Source organism: Mycteria americana, chromosome 7 (genome assembly GCF_035582795.1).
Source record: "Mycteria americana isolate JAX WOST 10 ecotype Jacksonville Zoo and Gardens chromosome 7, USCA_MyAme_1.0, whole genome shotgun sequence".
Classification (NCBI taxonomy): Eukaryota; Metazoa; Chordata; class Aves; order Ciconiiformes; family Ciconiidae; genus Mycteria; species Mycteria americana.
In genome coordinates this window covers 20,563,154-20,582,765 of record NC_134371.1, presented here as the reverse complement: position 1 = coordinate 20,582,765, position 19,612 = coordinate 20,563,154, and the positions used below count along the sequence as shown (strand labels likewise).

At 43.3% G+C, this 19,612-nt stretch overlaps 1 protein-coding gene across 9 annotated transcripts in view; it reads right to left on the bottom strand.

Moving 5' to 3' along the window:
• The window catches only part of DOCK10 (dedicator of cytokinesis 10), a 167,705-nt gene extending 151,077 nt beyond the window's left edge, over positions 1 to 16,628 (bottom strand). For 5 of the 9 annotated variants that reach the window (XM_075507323.1, XM_075507326.1, XM_075507327.1 and 2 more), the window contains exon 1: positions 16,250 to 16,627. In XM_075507323.1, the coding sequence (XP_075363438.1) occupies positions 16,250 to 16,561 (312 nt within the window). In that variant the 5' untranslated portion in view covers positions 16,562 to 16,627. Of the gene's footprint in view, positions 1 to 16,249 lie in introns of all 9 variants that reach the window. The other 4 variants (XM_075507329.1, XM_075507324.1, XM_075507331.1 and 1 more) reach the window with 3 other exon arrangements.
• Between the last annotated feature and the right edge of the window lie 2,984 nt (positions 16,629 to 19,612).

The window sequence follows — 19,612 nt, the reverse complement described above, 5'->3', positions numbered from 1 at the left end:
GAACTCCAAAAGAGATTAAAATATGGGCAGAAACTAGGATCTAAATACACATATGTGCAAAGAGTTTTCATTCTCACTGACTGAAATGTCTGGTTGCAAGTCATTTGTTTATTATTAAAGTCTTAATCATGTTGGTATTTTTTTTAACTAACTGATATTTATTAAAAAATCCTGTTCTTGTAGAACCATTTCAAGAGCATTAGTAAGAAAAACTTGATGTAGTATATAACAGAAGTGATGTCATTCTCTACTTTGTTATGACATATCTCAAATGAACTCCCAAGGGATCCTAATACTTTTAGGTAGTACCCAAACATTGACCTCTTCTCTATTTAGACTTCCAGGACTTCTCCATGCGAGTAGGAAACAAAGAACAAAGCAGCCAAAAAGTACTTTTCAAGACATGGCAATTATTTATGCTTACAAATGTATTGATTTATTTCAGGGAAGCAATCAGCTCTCTAATTGTGCTGAACATGCAATTAGATTTTTAAATAGATGACCAACTTCCTGGACCACCCCCTTGTTCTTCTGCTGGCAGCTGGGCATTCAACAGGCTTATGTTCTTAAGTAAGTCCAGCTGCAAAAGTGAAAATGCATAAGTAAATAATTTCAATGTTACAGACTACACACTGGAACTTTAACTGTAAAGACTGTTTTATTGTTGTTTTTTAAGGAAGTAAACACTCTGGTTGTCTATGCTGCCAAAGCTTTCGTTAGAACACACGATATCCAAGTGAATGTATTACGATACATACAGATTTCCTTTAAACACACCTCTTTCATACCAAGGAAAAATATTCTCAACTTTCTCTTAAAATTCTGGTAGAAATTAAGATACAGAGACAGCAACTGTTCATTTCTGCTGAAATTTACTCCAACGTGTAAGTAGTGCTTTAATTAGATCCAAGCCAGAAGTTAACGATCATTTATCACTTTATATGTAATATTACAATGATTTCATGGTAACACAGAGTTGCAGCCAACAGAAGAGCTCTCACCTTGCTGTCATTTATGCTTTTATCAAGCAGCTGAGCAAATTAGGAGCAGTTACATCTAAATAAAGGTATATACACACAAGTAAACACACACTGTCAGGCATAAGGGTGGAGTTGGTTACAATTACTCACTTTCAGTATTAGTGTCTCACTCTTGATGTAGTAATGCTAAATTCAACATGACTGCTCTTCACAAAAGATCAGGTTGGCAATTTACTGAGGAGAGAGCCGGGGCAGATTGTTGGTGGCATACCTAAGCACCGGGGAAACGGAAGCCACAGCATTTCAAGTGAGACAGCTAGGGAACCTGTCCTCCACCCAGCACAAGCTTATCAGCAGATCTCACCACTCTGTGAAGCCGTACCCTCTAGCTTTCAAATCTCACATATCAGCATCTGATTTGAAGAAAACCACAAGCTTGAATGCCAGCCATAAAAGACTGCTACACCCTGGTAGGAGATACTACCCTAACTAAGCGAAGACATCCTGCTGAACCAATGTTCACAAAACTGTCAGCCAAGAGACACAGGCACGGTGAAAGGTTAAGGGAGGTTCACCTCTATCTTGGTATTGCTGCTACCCCTGGACTGTGGATAGCACTTGCTTGGGGTTTCAGGAAACAAGGGAACAACTAATATCAAGAAAATAATGGAGAAGATGGAGCCATCATTCTACTCCACATGTAGATTTATCTGGTGATCTAGGAAGCACATCATCAAATGGCACTACAATTATTATTTGACTTAGGAGTGCTGAGGAACCCAGTATCTGGCTATGACACATGACTTCTAGAAGCTCTAACCTGATCCAGAAGATCAAACCACACCAGTATGAGACCATACTTTAAAGGTGTATCTAATCCCGCTTTCCAGCTTGACTATGCAGGTCTGAAGACGTTCCACTGCAACGAAAAGAATTAATGGCAATTTTTTTATTTTTTAACCAGAATCTACTCAATCTATTTAAAGCAACAAAGATATTTAAATTTGACTGTTATTGACATTATTCATCCCACTGTAGCAACAAATGTTGAAGCCCCAGATGGGTTAATATTTATGAGAAAGTCAACAGAACAGGAAATAGTGTTTCCTGCCAAACTGTCTAAAAGCAGTCATACCATCAGCACTTGCACTTCACTAGTTTTCAGTACTGTTATCTTACAGACAGACACGAAAAAACTAAAAAATCTCCTAAGCTGAGCCCATGATAATAGGAACATGAAAGTGTTACTCCTTGGTCATGGTTCAATTTTCATTTATTTTCATACCCTTAAGACAGAAAAATATTTTTAAAAAGTCCTTGTTAGCTAATGATAGCAAGACCTGTTTGGCATACTGGTTACGGGGAACACCTGGAGCTCTGACACAGGCAAAAAGAGTCAGACCACTGTCATTTTGCCTTATCTTTTTTGCCCTATAAATGCTAACAGCAGTTAACTGAAGGAAATTGTAAGCTGCCCGTTACTTCCACACTTTTTGCTTGAAGAAAGGAAAAAAAAATTCATAAACAAGAATTGGAGAAGAACGGTGTGCTAATGTGCTAGGCTTTTGGTACTGAGGGCACCCATCTTCAGTATGGTTCCCCTTGAGGCACAGTTGTGCCAGTACACCAAGTTGTGAAATCAAAGGCTAGCATTTAACGGGACTTAAAACAGAAACAAACAAACAAAAAAACAACCGAAGGAAAATTTTGTGACAAATCCTGGGATGTTTTCCTCTCTTAGGAAGAGACACACGCTCCAAAACATAACACACACACCCTCACTCACACATCCAAAGAACAGCAAAAGAAACACAAATAGGCAGATTTCCAGGCAGCTCTAGACATTAGTGATCCAAAGGCTCGCCCATAACAGCCACAATTAAAAGACAAGGGAAAAGACGATCTTCTTGTCACTAAATATTCCCATTTAGTATCATCTACCTAAATACTGTAGCATTACATGAAAATATATATAGTTCCACTGATGCAAGCCTCCATGCAAATAAAGAGGGAGGGAGGAGGGGGAGAGAGGAGAGGAAAAAAGGGGAAGGAAACACGTGAGGGGGAAGATTCAGATTTCTTTTCAGTTCTTTAGTTTTAATTCCTGTAATTCTCATATTTTAAACTATTAATAACCACACATATAAGGACTTGTTTTTAAAAGTTTCATCCTTTTAACTGTCAACAGTCAGTTGATACATGGCCTTTTGTAAAACTGCAGCTGTTTTTTTCAGGGCAAAACAAACAGCAAAAGGCAAAACAGGACAAAAAAGCTCTTTGGTGCTTTTCCTTGACAGCGATCTTCCTCTTACCACCACTCTTAAAGCATGCTCAACTCCACCTCCGCACCGGTAACACAACTGAGGCTTACCAGGGGCAATGCAAACTAGAGATGGATCTGATGCTTGACCTAGAGCTGGCAGCGTGGTACATGGCTGTACTGCCACCACACGAGGGGTGATGCCTGTGAGCATCACTTTCTGCCTCTCTGTCTGAATGTCACTGGTGCGCTCCTCAGCGGAGACTGGGCTACTGACGACGTCTGGCTACGTATTCCCCAGTGCTAAGCACTTGCCATTCCCAGTTACCACATCGGTTGGAGCCATGGGCGAGCCATCACATTAAGAAGCAACCCCTCATTGCTGCAGCATACAGGTTTTATACTGCAGCTTTTCAAACTCCAATATAAGAGTAATTTGCTGACTCCCATTCTTTATCACACAAAGACTTCCCCAAAATAAACTCACATTTTCAAATCTGAATCCCTGACAGATCCTTTAGGATTAGGAGTTGGGCTCTTCTGAAAAATACACTGGGAAATAGTGGTAGGAAACAGAAACCCAGAAGCACTGGGGCACAAAACCCAAGTATAGTGGCCCTTATAGCTTGTTCTAGCACATTTCAATATCCATCAGCATGGAATTTAAATGCCAAGTATCTGTGTTGAAAACCCAAAAAAACATGCATGTCACACTATTCCAAGGAAACAGATGTTAGCCCTGACAGCTACCTATTTACTTAAGTCTATTTAAAAATATATATAAATCTGTTGGTATATACACACATCAAGATATTCCACTGTCTTCCACACTGTACCGAACAGGGAGCCACTGATACAGAAATTCTTTAAGGAAACAGACACAGCTGAGAGGTTCTTCTTTCAAGAGGAGTCACTACCCATTATTTGAATTATATTTTATCTAATGAACAGTCATTCAAATAGCAATTATTTATACAAAACCATTTGTTTAATGTAAAACTTTACACTAAAGCTAGGAGAGAGGCTTACTACCAAACCCAAAGACTTTCCATTGACAGTATGGGGGTGAGAGGCATGGCTAGACAGAACAACACAGCATAGCTGTTCAGTGAAGAGAGGGGCAGAGAGATGATCCATTTGAAGAACTGGCAAGGAGAATTCCTGGAAGAAGTGGGTTTTAAGATGGCATGGATGGCAAGCAAAGATAGGGTGCCTGACAGACAACTGACATACTGTTCCCTGCATACAGAGGGGCATTAATGGAGGCTCAGAGACGAGAGGGAGAAAAACACAAAGAGCAACAAGGACTGAGGACTGGAAGGGGCGAGAGCAGCAAAGCAGGAAGTGGGTAGATACGAGAATGAAGAATTGAGAGTAAGACAATGTTTAAGTGCAACATACAGGCCATGCCTAGTAAATTTGAAGGGTTCTCATTCCAAGAACAACTTTAAAAAGAAAAAAAGGAGATAAACCTCACACCAAGGCACGTCGGTTGTTGTGTCCTGCTGTACTACTGGTCATCCTGCTTACTGCGACGCAAGTAACTTGTAACTTCCACCTGAAACCAGTCTGCAAACAGTTATCCCCTTAACCTTTCTGGAGAAAGGATACATAGAAGGCAAAAAGTATTTTATTGCCAACATCCGCAGCAAGCTGGAGCTAGCGTTCCTACGTAAAAAATCATCCCATCTTCTTCCATTTCCAAAATGAGCAGACTTAGAACACTTTGATTTGCTGCGTTTCATGAGCTCCAATTCTTTTCCAAAGTCTACAGAAACAGGTGAACACTTGAGTATGTATCTGAAATATAAAAAGAAGGAGCAGGAGGTTTCTGAAAGACACATGAAGAAAAGTTATCATCTACCTAGACTGCAACTTTTTTTGTGTATATTAGGGATTTCCTAATGTTGCTGTTAAACCACAGGTTCTTATTTGACCACAAAAGAGGATAAGCTAAATTTCTGCTCATGTATCTCCCCAATTTCCACTTGGTAAGTTCTCTTAACTAACCTCCAAACAGTTCTCATTGATTCTGGGGAAGCTATGAGGATAAATTCATGCAGCGCTGAAGAGACCAGTATCATTCAATTCTACTTAATGGTCTGTGACTTAGTTTCCACCAGTGTTTGCAATTTTAGCAGTTTAATGAAATGGTGTCAGCAGAACACAAGCACTGTACAGTCACACAGCTCAGGGAAAAACAACTGTTACTCATGTAAAAGGCAACTGATGCTTAAAGTGAGATGTGAGCTTTGGAACAGGCAGATGCTTTTTAGTATCTTGCTTTCAGATGAGAGCTGTGTATGATATTTCACTTCTGCATTGTTACTGTAATTGCTCTTTATCCACTGCTGGAAGTCCACCTGCTACACATGAATGGAAGGAAAAAAAGTGTGTCTATATACTGACAATGGAGACATGACAGCTCAGCACATATTTTAGTATGCATTGCAAATATGTGAATACAAAAGATACAGACCACATGATATTCTGGAATAAATATCAAAGTCTGCTCATTACTGTTTTTAATACTTACTCATCACTCCCTTTCTCTCTGCACATGGAATCAGAGGTGTGACCCAGGACTTGTTTTCCCAAGGTCTCTCCCCCCCAATGCACTGTTGTTCTGTACCATGCACTTTCCTGTATTTTGTTCAGCATAGCTTAAAAGTTCAAAGCCATGAAACACTTCCATCCCAAGGATGGCCAAGTTTTGGACCCTGAATGACTTTTGAGGCTCTTCTCACTAACAAAAAAAAGAAGAGAAAAAAAAAAAAGAAGCCAGGAAAAAGTCTGTACACTTCTATCTTCAAAGAGACACTGATATTGCTGGAAATACTGCAAGTTAATTTAGGGCCTGTGAAATGCATTCCTAACAAAAGACATCAAGCCTGGCATATGCCATGGTACTTGCACAGCAATGGAGAAAGCTCTTTCACGGGAAGGACTCCAAAGACGATTTATTATCTAAACCAGCACGGTCCAACCAATAGCCCCCAGGCTGACTTCAGCCCATCACTTTCACTCTAAGAGACTCAACAACCTCTGAATACTTTCTTCTGCACCTACTCATAGCATGGAAAGGACTGCTGTGTTTGCTTCCAAAGGGCAGAGAAGGGGGATATGGAGGACTGGCCTCCTTCCCTCCCTCAAACTGTACATACATTTTATGCAATATCTGGGCATAAGCAGCCTTTCCTTTCTCTGTTCTGCTGACTTTTTGGCTTGGACTCTCTGCCGGGGCTGCCAGAGCTTGCACAGGGCTAAAAGGGCAAGAAGGCAGAGGGTGGAGAGAGGATAAGGAGGAAGAAGCAGCAGCAAGTGTCTCACAGCAGAAGAAAGGGATGGAAAAAGTAATTTCAGGATTAGAAGCCACTGAGGCTCCGTTACACACCACTGTGGCCAGAAGATACCATAGCAGTCCTCCCCCTGCTTCTCCTCATGTCCCTTCTCCCAGAATACTTGTTCTGTCACGCACCTTAGGGGTCACATCATCCGCAAACCAGAGCACCCTACTGTGCTCATCTCCCCCACCTCCCAGCTACAGCAGCACCAAGCACACCCACAGTGAGGAGTCAGGGGCCTGCAAAGGTCAGGATGAAGACTCTTCTCGTGCTCAGACACCCCGCAAAGGAGTAGAAGGTCCCAAATGTCTTCCCCTGCCCCGCTCCCCTTTGATACTTGTGCAAGTACTTGCACAAGTATCAAAGCAGTATAAACACTCTACGAACACATTTAACACCAAACGATGCCATCATAGATGCCAATGATGAAATAAGTCCACTGTCCCCCATGGATGCTAACTTTAATGCCCCAGGAACAGACAGACATCATGTCTGTATCAAAGCTGAGAGGAAGTAAGGGAGGTTGCATTTAAAATAGAGACATGAACTTTTTTTTAGAGTTTCAAACCATCCACACAGTGGAGAGGATCTGTCTAAAAATCCAACATAAACTAGATGTAAGAGAGAACAAAGAGAGGGTCTGGGGCAGAAAGGGAACAGCAGCGAAACAGCTGATGGGCAGGAGGGAGGGGGGCCAGGGCAAGAAACGGGGAGGTGCAAGAAAAGCAGGGCTCGTGCCCAGCATCACAGGCACGCAAGGACAGTGGCCCACGTTAATCCCAACTAGGCTCTACTTCGGAGCTTTCAAGTGATAAGCTTGGTATTAGTCCTATATTGCATTAATTCTAGTCACAGAGCAAATGTAGAAAATAGACCAGGAGAGAGAAAGGCAAGAGGAACTAATCCTAATATCAAGAAGAAATACAAAGAAATTGGTAAAGGTGTCACAGGAAAACTGCCAGTAACCACCTGCAGCTCTTAAAGGATTCCTCTAACTCATACAAAACTCTGGTTTGACTTTTCATGAATAATTCTCTGGAAGTCAGAGGAATTTGAGTGGGGAGGGCAGGATTTGAAATCCAGTAAGTTTACAAACCCCTCAAAATTGTCCCAGAACCTGGCAAAAACTCAAATCACAGGCGAATTTTCTCACACTTTAGGAGTATATTCAAACCATGCCAACCTCTCCCCCCAAAACAAGAAAAAAACCTGATCTAGAACAAAGATCACTGAGGAACTTGCATCAAAACACAGAGACATTCAACCCATAGCTAAAGTGTTCCCGACACCTTTTGGATAAAAGATGTTTCTAGGTCTTGTCTCTGCAGAGCCACTGTGCTCCCCACATGGCGAGCCTTTAACTTAGTCCTCAGAAAAGCAGAGGCATGTGCTATGAGACACTGGAGAGTCCAGAGCTTCATTCTTGCCTATAAATTAAAAGTACAGTCCTCACAATCAGCTGACATACATCAGCCTACTTAGAGTTGCAAAAGATGGCACATCTAGCAGAAAACGTACATGGCCAAACAATCCATTGAAATGATGACAGTTTAAAAATTAAAATCCACTACGGTTAACCAGAACCAAAGATATTATTTTTCCTTTTTGCTATGCTAAACATATCTAGTCATTCCAGTTTCAGAGAGAACATTTCTGTACTACTCTTGTTGATAAACAATAAAGTAACACTTTAAAAATGAAGCTTTTTTTCCCTCTATTGTATCCAACTCCACTGCATTCATTAAATTTCATTATAACTACATCATTTAATCTAGGTCAACATGTCAAAGTAACCTAGAATCACGTTTGCTTTAAGTCAGCCAACATTACTGTCAAAGCTGAAAAGCCCACTTCAGACTCAATGATAGAATCGCCTTGTACTTCCTCCACACAACATGAACTCAGAAGTGGAGAACTACACTCAGAATTAAGAAAATCACTACAATGTTGACAGCTTACTAAATTTCTGTACAATGCATATAATACCAACTGCACGACAGCAATAGTGGGAAGAAAATCTAGTAGTAAGCTAATTGTTAATTAATAATGAATGAATTAGTAATTTAAGAAGTAATACAGTAGGTTTTTTCCATTTTTGAGGTTTTTTTTTTTTTTTGGAGTCTGCAGGGATAAAACATTGTTTCACAGAGGCAGCAGAAGACTCCTGTTGGAGGAAGGCATCCATCTCCATTTCCCTGTATTCATCTGGGATCCTAACGACAGTAGCTACAGTTCGTACTGCTGTCTGCACAGCACGAACCCACGCATATCACAAACGTATCCAGATTTCCTAATCTGATGTATTTTTATACAAGCTTAAAGCACATCTACATTAGGTCATCTCAAAACATTACATTGTGTTCCAAAACATGTAGTATTTGGGTTCCAGATGAAAAGTAACATTACAATACCCAAGCAAAGAGGCTGGATGTTAACTCCCAGAGTACAAGTTGGGGAGGAGAGGCTGGGCAGCACCGTCCCCAGTCCTCCGAGGGAACTCTCTCCCTGTATTTGTAAAGCACTGTGTAAAATTTAAGAACAAAAAAGCAAAATCGACCTCCTGCCTGTGTCTAGCATGGGGAAAAAAATGGTACCAGAGATGACAAGTAATCTACTAAAAATACATTTAAGCAATGTGTTTAGGTTGTAATTATGTATCACTGACATGGAGGGGGAAAAAATAATAGACTACATTGTGACTAATATACATTGTGAATAATAGACTACTACTGTGAGCCCAATCTAAAAAAACAAAGGAGAGGGGACAGGTGGGAAATAAAAAGAAGAAAAAACCTCCTGAGTTTCTCCTGGAAGAGAACGGCTCCGGAACGCTTCACTGACACACATTCCCATTTAGCACTAATGCAGCTTGGTGCCCTCCTCTTACACTGCTATTTGGAGCCTGTTCGTGTTCTGCCCAGAAAGGGACAGCGTGAGCAGAAGTCATTTACACTAAGCAAGCACACAAAGGGCAGGCAGCTCTCGGTTTTCTTACATTTTACAGGAGAGGGAAAAAATCGCCCATGTCAGCAATGAGAATAGTGGGGCAGACTATGAAACAGTCTGAACAGCCAGGCAAATTATTCAGCCATATGGGGCAGGATAGCCCATGCTGGGGATGAACTCTGAGACAATCGTTCTGAGGCTCTTACTATAGATGTATTGCACAATCTTGCGCAGTTAGCTCCTGATGTTTCATTTTTCTTATCCACAAAAACAAGGATAAAGTTGGCATTTGCTAATATAAGAATAAACAGTTGGTATAAACCAGACATCAAATATAATCTAGCTTCAGAAAATTATTGTTGAGTTCTGTGAAACATAGGCAATCCTAAACTGGAAGCATTGCACGCAGTGCTTCGTTATTTGTGGAATAATCACATCTGTGTCACTATTTCATAGCCTTTTGACCTTGTGCTAGAAAAGTTACAAACATGTTTTGACTTCTGGAAGTGACATACGCACTGCAGAACTGCCTGTTATAAACCACAACAATAGTAAACCTTCTCTCTCTGCAACCGTCCTCCTCCAAAGCCAACACAAGGCTTAATTTTCCAGATTCCCTGTCTCCTTTCTACTACTGTTCATTCTTGCCCTCCCCAGACCCCTTATTTAACCTTGTAAGCAAGGGGAAAAAAGTTAATGTGGCTTCCATAAACTGAGAGCACTTTGAGTTACTCAAGCTGACTCACTTCCCATGAATTTAAAACAAAGCGTTAGTCAAGTGACAAATTCAAGACAACAGTAAATACTCTGCATTTAAATCGGAGGTCTCCCTACCTACTAAATGACTGCCTGGGGTTGCATATTAAGGGCTTATTTGCAGGAGTTATTCACCAACCTGACGAATCTTTCTTGCAGCTCTCCTCATTTCTTTCCTTCGTTTTATCATCTTCTTCAGCCTCTCTTTCCCCACAAAGTCTTTTCTCTTTTCCCCCATTTTCTCCCATGCTTTTAACTTCTTTCTAAACCATTTTCTTGCCTTCTCTGTCTCCACCCTCTCCGAGGCTCTCTTCCCTTATCTCCTTTTCCTCATTTCTGCATCAATTTAATCCCCGGTGCCAGTCTCAAATGAAGTTCCTAGAATTGCTCAGGAGAAGACTTTGGCCCTTTTGTCTGCCTGCAGAGGAGGGAGCCTAGCAGCTGGAGAATGTGCAAGCGGTGCATTCTTGCCTGTGCCCTTTGCTTGCTTTGCCCTTACATCTGGGCTGCAGCAGCCAGCTGAAAACGATCAGATCCTTGTCAGGGCCACACCACTGCAAGTGTCCTTGGGATACCCCAACTGAAGAACAGCCACAAAATTACTCATCAGACATTTCAAAACAAAAAAAAATTGCTGAGAAAGGAGACTACTTGCAAATAATGTGGATCTTGTCTTTGAACAGGTAAGGGATGTGGGTCTTGTCTTTCAACAGGTAAGGGATGTTGCACAGGATACTAAAGATAAATTGTGGAATACAAATTCATGAACAAGGTTCACAGGTAAAATATAAATATAAACAAGTTGTTTAATACTTCTGTATTGCACTGCATTCACAGAAGGTTGCTAACATCCTAAATATGCCTGACAAGTTGTCCACCCTGAGCAAGCCGTAACATCTCAAATGCACAGGCTTGCAAATGCAGAACCTTCACCTGCTCTAGACCACAGATAATATTCCCTTATGCCTGTGCCATGAATAAACTCACTCTCTCCTCAGCCACCAAAATGGGATGAGGCTCTCACTCTATGCACGTGCATAGATTACTTCATCAGGCTATCACCTCGGCCCTAACCAAAGAAAACAAACATAAGAGCAAGCCCATACATTAAGAAGTCTGCAAGGAAACAGATGAAAATCTAGTAGCTGGCCTGTGAAGACTGTCCATGTACATGTATGTACAACCACACAGAGTCTATTTTGTGTACAACACCACAGTATATTCACTGTCTGTATAAGTGCCTTACTTTGGTTCACCCTGGACAAACAGTAGACATCAGAATATCCTCAGAAGAAAAGAGCCTTTCACAGTCCAGCTTCTGCCTTTGGAATAGCTCAGTTAACACTGTAACTTCTCAACAGATGAAGTTTTCAGTGTCATTTCATTCACTGGCCTGATTCTCAACATGGAAGTCCAATTCAAGCATGGTCAGGTAACGAGAAAAGGCCATACAACAGGATCCTACAGTATAAGCACAGTCAAAGCTCTGTTGCTATTTTCCAGGGTACCGAGGCAGTGGGTGCTCTCTGCGAGGCTGTAAACAATATACATTACTCTTCTTCAGAGACTACAAAACGCCACTGGAGTCACAAAAAACCCCCACCAACAGTTCATTACCTACCCAAAACTAGAAATATACAACTACAATATACATAGAGACTTTATTATTCCTAAAGAACACACCACATAAAACACACATTGGAAACAAATGGAATCTGTTCTTTCAGGGAGGAATTACTGCAGCCCCAGGTAAAATAACAAGGAGAGAAACCCATTTTTGGGGCAAGAGAAAGCCATGTAATCCAGCCTTCCACTCGAGACAGCCAGCCAGTACAAGGTCATTGGACACCACAACTCTCTGTGCTTGGCTGCAGCGTGATGGAAAGAAACCTCTGCCAAAAAAAAGACACATGGAGCAACAGCCCAATTCCAGACTGCTGTTAACTTAAGTTTAAGTATGGAAGAGAGATGAGGAGCAAGACCCCCTGCAGCTCTTTTATAAAAACAGTGTCACAATACTTCATGTAAAGGATGAGTACTGCAGCCAGCACTACTTAGCCAAATTAATTGAGATCTGGAAATAATAGCATAACATGAAGTTTAGTATTAGCTAAGCAGCTAGCAAGCTGACTTCTAGGAGCACTGACTGACCCACTCCTTCTTTAAAAACTTCCAGTGAAATACTGCTTCAGCTACAGACACAAATGAAGCAACAGACATTAATTTCCCTTTCTTGTGCACAGCTATTCAGCTTTCCTGGGCAGTGGCAGCAAGCATTCATAAAGCAACTTTCAAACAAGCCTTTTCTATTAGAAGAGACAAAGAATTTCACAACAAAGTTTCAAAATACAATAAATTATTTACCTTCTAGATGATGCTGATCCATTTCACTGACTAGTTTGGTGACTTGCCTTTTCTACATGAACACTTAACTAGGTACTTGTGGAAACAACCACAGAAGCACTGCGACACACCACTAACACCTGATAGTACCACTCCCTCCACCTGCTGAAGAGTTGGGTAATTCATGTAGCATGCGTTACTTGTGCCGAAACACTGCTGCTACTACCCCCTACCAACAACATATAGACATATATTCCACCCTCAGTCTCCATTTCCACTTTTTATCTTTCAGAGCACTACAGAAGTTCCTCTCTTATACAATACAACACCAAACGATAAACACCCTTACTTCTGCCATCCCCTTTCCCCTGATTACACTGACACTTTTTTCTTTCAACAAACAGGTTTTTGTGCTGAATAGTAGCAACTGCTTTTCCCATATTAAATGAATAAATATGAGCAAAAGGAAAGGTAAAGCACACAAAAGAAAAAGCAATATATTTGAAGACAGCTAAGAGCTAAAAGACACAACACTCCCCTTTTCTCTAAGACTGTTAATGTCAAACAGGCATTTGATCCCTAGGCTCTTAGCAAATTGCTAAGACACCAACGACCCCTACTGCAGGTGCTGTTCCAAATCCTGCTGATAGAGGCCCAGCTGCAATTCCATACAGGACATACACAAAAGCAGTACCAGAAAGCTTAATTCTTTACACCTTTACACTTTCCCTTCTTTGTAGCAGCCAGTTATTTGCAGACTCTTGACAGCAGCTGTGCCAACTTTCAGGACACTCCAACACAAGTCAGATCTAGTGTAAGTGGAATATAAGGTGCTGATACCTTCAGAGCAAGATGTGATGAGAACCAATGCGCCTCACTGAATACGCCAGATTTTTCTCTTCTGCAAGAATATTCACTTCTGGTACAAAAAAGTCAGTACAAGTTCAGCCAGAAATTTCAGGGCCTGTGGGACTTTTCTGCAACAGCAACACAACAGCCTTACCGCAACAGCTGTGCCATCCCAGCGTCCCCCGCGTGCAAGGCACGCAGGCCAGAGGAGCTTCCCTGGCAAACACGCCTCAACAGACCTGCCGGCCCCGGCACTCGGCGTTACAGATCCAGAGGCAATGATCACTGCCCAGCGCAGAACATCACAGCTCCACGTGGCAGCCCCAAACCTGGCTACGGACAACCAGCAACCCCGGTTATGGCTGCCAAGGGATCTTCCGCCTGTTAGCCAAGACACAATGGTTAATTCTGCTCATTCTTAGTTGATGCAGCTGGAAAAGATTTAACCTGCAGATAACAGCTTTGTACCCCGGCATGAGTCCTCAGCATAAGGTATTTTATAAAAATTTGCCTTTCACAGGCAACATTACTGGCAACCCAAAAAAGTATGGTAAAAAGATGGTAACTTCATTAAGTTTCCCAGAGCCATACATATTCAACACAGCAAGCAACCCAGACTTCAGAACCATTGTGCCTGCTGGTGAATAAAACGTAACATCTGGAAGTCCCTAAGTGCTCCCACTGAGCAGTATAACTGAAACCAGAATTTGGCCTGGTGTCTTCAAATCTTAACTTCAGTATCTTTTAAAGACCATCTTTGCAATCTGACTGCATTTGCCTCAGATATCAAATCAAAAGCCCTGATGAAATCCAGCACCAGTTGACTGAAATCATCAGTCAACAGGAAGTCAGACTCACAGAAGTGGTAGATGACTTTTTGCCACCCCACAGCTGAAGTCTTGATGTTTTAAAGACAGACTGAAAAAAATATAACCCAAATGCACAAGCAGTAATTAAATACTACATTCTTAAGTTAGCAGTATAAGATCTGTTAGCAACACCTTAAAAAAAACAGTCTCCTCAAGGGAACCAGATCATCAAATTCAGATTTGCTTCATCAGTCTCATTCTCGGGGTTTTTTTGCCTTCTTGCAGCAGACACACAGCAGAGTAAAATATACTTCTAATAGAACTGCATTTATAATACTTTAAGATGCAATTAGACAACACAATAGTTTAGCTGGTACACAGACTTAAATACATTTAGACGTCAACTACATAGCACAGTGTCCAGGCAGAGCCCAAACCAACTGCGATGGTTCCTAGAACATTTACACCAAAAATTCATCAAGCATAGTGTATCCTGTTTGATAATGGGCCAAATTCTGATCTCTGTGTGCCCAGAGGGCAGGACCATGCAAATCTGCCAGAGGTACAGCTGTAGAGACACTTCAGGACTTGACAAGGGCTGATAGCATGTACAACCTTTGTGGGAAGTCAGGAGAGACAAGAAAGCTTCTACCAAGCTTTCACATGTCAGAAGCTTGGAAACGCTTTATGAAGACCTTCAAAGCTGACTGCAAAAGCACTGCAAATCTAGTGAGGTAAAAAAAACAACTCGCATTTGGTGTACAGATAGCTAGGAAGCATGAACCGGCCACTGCCTCCAAGCAGAGCAGCCGTTTTAGTGCTGCTCTCCATTTCCAGTGGGCAAGGCCCCTCAGAAGACAGAAACAGCCCACTAACTTTATGGGAACATAGTTGCAGAATTATTTCCTGTTTTATGCAGAGAGTGAGTGCATTGCATTTAGGCACTGGCGTGGGGTAAACTTTGATGAGCGATGACATGTCACTTACAACTTTCCCTCTTTCAGCTTTTTAGTCTGCTTCATGAACTGAAAAACTAGAAAAGGAAAATATTTATCTGAATTACATGAGTCACAGAAATGATATGCTTAATCATCTAAGAAGGAGTCATTTATCTCTCATAACGCATAGCTTTAAGTCCAAAGGGATCTTAATATAAAAACGGCTAATAGATGACTCATAAGTGGCTAGTGATTCGAAAAGGCTAGTGGACATTTCTCTGTGAACCCTAACAATTTGCTGTCCGTACCTATCAGCTAAGTTCTTACATACAACCACATAAAGGGAAGAGAAAATACTGTTAAAGTAGCATGGTAACAGTTTACAGACCTTTTGTGCTATTCCACTGATGGAGAGACATGGGGATTGAAGCCTCATGCAACGCATTTTAGGAATGAATGCTACTAGGAAGACCAGGGTCTGTGTTTCTGCAGCACTTTAGGCTCCCTTCCACGGGGCTTCCAGTGGAAATCACCAAGAGCGCACACGCATCTCAGTACTGACGGTTATAGACGAGCGTACGGGCTGTGAAGTACCTAAAAATCACATGACTGGCAACTACTTGGAGAGCTGGAGCGCTCGGGCCGGTCCCCCCAGGGCGCACCAGCCTGACTTCGGCACCGATAGCGCGGGCGTCGTGTTTCACCTCATCTGCCCGTGCGAAGCTCATTCAAAAGACCAGAACACCGGCGAAGTCAAGAGAGGAAGACAGCCAGCTCGCTCCCGAGAAGAGAGAGGGGCATCCGCAGCCGTCTGCAGCACTGAAGCGGGGAGGCGCGGGCAGGAGGCGCGGCGGCACCGGCGAGCCGCCCAGGCCGGCCAGCGCTCGCCCGCAGGCTTGTTCCGGCGGGGCTGCCCGCCGCGCCGCGCCCCTCCCCGGCTCCCGAGCGCGCCTCGCACCTGGGCCGGTGCCCGCTCCCCGCCGCGGCCGCGCCGGTCCGCTCGGCGCTGCCCCGCCGCACTCACCCGCTGCTGGAGCCGCCCGCTGGCGGCGGCGGCGGCCGTGGCCGCGCTGTGCCGGAGCTCCGCCGCCTGCCCCGGCCGCAGCAGGCTCCGCGTGAAGCGCCGCGTCCGCTCGCCGGCCATGGGCGCCGGCAGCCCCGCGCTCCGGCCGCCGCTCCCCGCCCGGGCCGAGGCGCCGTCAGGAAGCGGAACTGGGGGTTTCCCTCCCGCTCCCCCCGCGCGGGGGAGGTGTGCGGGGCGGGGGCCGCCCGCCGCCGGCAAGGTCGCAGCCCCTCCCCGGGGGAGCGTCGCGCCCCCGCCGCCCTCGCTGGCCATGTGCACCGCGGCCGAGCGCCGGCCCCGGGACGGCGCCGCGGGGACGGCCCCGCTCCCGCCCCGGCGGCTCCGCGGCGGCTGCGCGCCGAGGGGGCGATGGGGGCCCCCGGAGGGGGCGGGGGGACGGGGTGCAGGAGGGAGCCCGAGCCGGGCCGGCGCAGGCAGCCCTCCTTGCGTGCATGCGGTCACCGAAGGATGCTCTTCCAGGAAGGCTGCTGGGTTGGCTTCGACGGAGGAGGCGCTACTCTTGGTGGTAACCGCTCGCCAGGGTGGGAACGTCGGCGCACCCGGCGAGCCCGGAGCCTGGCCGCCAGGTTTCATGAGAAATCAACTCTCTGATCAGCCCCACCATCCTCGGAGCTGGTGGGAAGCGTTTGCCAAGCAGCGAGGGCTGCCGTGGCCCCTGCACCGAGTGAGGCTGGATGTCTTCCAGTCCTTCTGCCAGTTGGCGTGGCATCCCTGTTTCTTCGCTATGGAAAACTCCGCCAATACGCAATTAAGTTTAGACATTTAAGCCCCCAGAAGTTACACAATAGTCACAGCTCTCCCCCCCAGCAGAATGATCCCATCTTCTGTTAGTAGGAATATGGCTTCGCGCCTTAACACCAAGCTGTAACGTGGAGAATGCAGGATTGCTGTGAGAGCTGTGTCTGAATTTCTTCGTACAAGAATACTTAAATTCTCCTCTGTGATGCAGAATTTTCATAATTCAGGTACACTGGTAGGTGTGGGAAAGGAGGCAACCGTGACTGATCACACATTTGAGTGCATGGCAATCCCTGTAAAACAAAATTGAAATAAAACCTGAGGAACTTCAGCTGTAATCCCTGACAAGGCAATGATGCTGCACAAGTGTGAGGGCAACATTTGAAGCTGCAAAGGCGTTGAGGCACAAATCCCAACAGAGTCCGTTCACATTTAGTTAGACTGTTGTATTAGGGAATTAAACGTTGCAAGAACTCCTGGCTTACGTCCTCGCCGAGGAGCACGCTGTCTGTTTTGAGGTAGTTGGCTGTAAGTCACTGTAGGTACCCGTGTGCTATGAATTCACTGCAGCCTCTGCACAGCTCCCAGTTGTTTCCTCCAAACTTACTAAACATACCAAAGGCAGCAATGGTAACAGGACATCAGAGCCCAGAGTTTAAGTATTCCTCTGCAAGGGAAACATTACCCAGTAAGGTGAATTATCTGAAGTGTGTTAAGTGTCCCAGAATTGGTTTAAAACAATTAAAGATACTAGTCTAGATATTTCTACCGTGCAACAGGTGTTATCTTGTAGTATCTTGGAGATGATACTTGTTTGAAGCTAAAGCTCAGTAAGAAAGTACTACTGGATTGGAAAAGTTTTCTGGCTCTTGAGAAATTTGACACAAAAAGCCACTGAGAGATGGAAAAAGGAGACTCCATTCACTTTGCAAACAATCAGATAAGGCTCGTTATAGGAAACAGCAGCCTGATGTTGCAAAGAAAGAAAAAAAGAGTAAGTGGCCTCAGTGACGCTAAGGAAGCATTCTGCCTCAACACAAAGATGTAATTTATGATAAATTTGACTGCAATTTGTTGCAGACAGCTAAGAAAATACACATTGCATCTGTGAGAAAGAATAATGGAAATGAACGGTTTCTTCCATTCAGTATGTGCATGTACATTCTGGAAAATGATTTTAAGAAAATAATCACCATAATCCAGGTCAGGAACCTGCAGCCATCCCTGGCTTTGGGCACAGTACTGTTGGTCCGGCTCAGATGTGGTCAGCTCTGTTGTCAGACAATAACAGCCTGTGTTCCACGTTACTTCTCTCTCCACAACCATACACAGGCAAGCTAGGGGTTGAGTGAATATGCAGATACTTGTCAGCAAGCAGTTGGCTGCTTAAATCTATTAGTAGACATCAAGAAATAAAAGAGCTAGCTGTTTCTGCACCACAAACATTTTCAAGCCTGCAGGAAAGCAAGAAATATCCACGAATACTGAAATAATGAGCAAAAAAGGCAGTTGGATTAAATATAACACATTTTTTATTATCATCCTCTTAAGTAAACATTCAGCAGTAGTCTGGGCAAGGAGCTTTGTCAAAGATGAGCCGAGTTTGCTGCCTCTGAAATTGTCATGCATAGTGCAAAGCACAAGTGTCCAGGATTTTACATGCATATGGTTGTTTACCAAATAATTATTATGCAAAATTAATTATTTTAGTTTGTCTCAGAGTTCCTTTGTATTTCAGAAGTTTTTTAGTTTTCAGGTTTCAGTCAGTTGTTACACAGGGCCACTGTACTTTGTAAGAGACTTTCCATTTGATTTCAAGTATCCCATAGTGTAGTTCTAGCATGACTGCTAAAAAAAAAATAGTATATATGGTATATCCTGCTAATTCTCCACCCTTAAAACACTGTTAGCTTGATAAACATGTTATTAGCATTAGTAAAATAGCAGTAACAGCAGAGTTGTAACTTTGGATATTCAGTAAGTCTTAGGCTGGAGATCTGGAGTTAAAGAAACAAGTCATTCTTAAATCATGAGTTTGAAGTCTATTCCTACAACTACTTAAGACTGACCCTAAGAGTTGGATGATTGTAGCATCACTGATGGAGAGCAATTTTAGCACTGCATATAATGGCTGGCAGTAAGTGTTTGGACTGAGTTTCCAACTTAAAACCAGCTTTGGATCTGGAACACCTTTTCTCAAAGTTCAGGAATGTTTGGAACAATTTTGTTTCAATACCACTGCTAATCAGAAGCAAAATCTTCAATTTGCAGTTGCATTAAGTAGCAAGACCGTATGAGTTTTGTCTCCTTTTAGCAAGAGCATGAAAACTATTTTCATTCACAGCTGCGTGTTAGCTCAAACAGACATTAGTTCCACCTTCTCACAAATGCAACAAAGAATCACCTCCCTCAGTAGTCATTTCCCACAGGCATATAGCAAAACAAAAGATACAGCAAAACTCAGTTTAGGTTTGCTTCTTTAACAGGTTTGGTAACCTAACATTTCTAGTACTGGCCTTTGAAGCAGATTACAGGAATCCGTCATTTTATATAGCTGTACTTGCA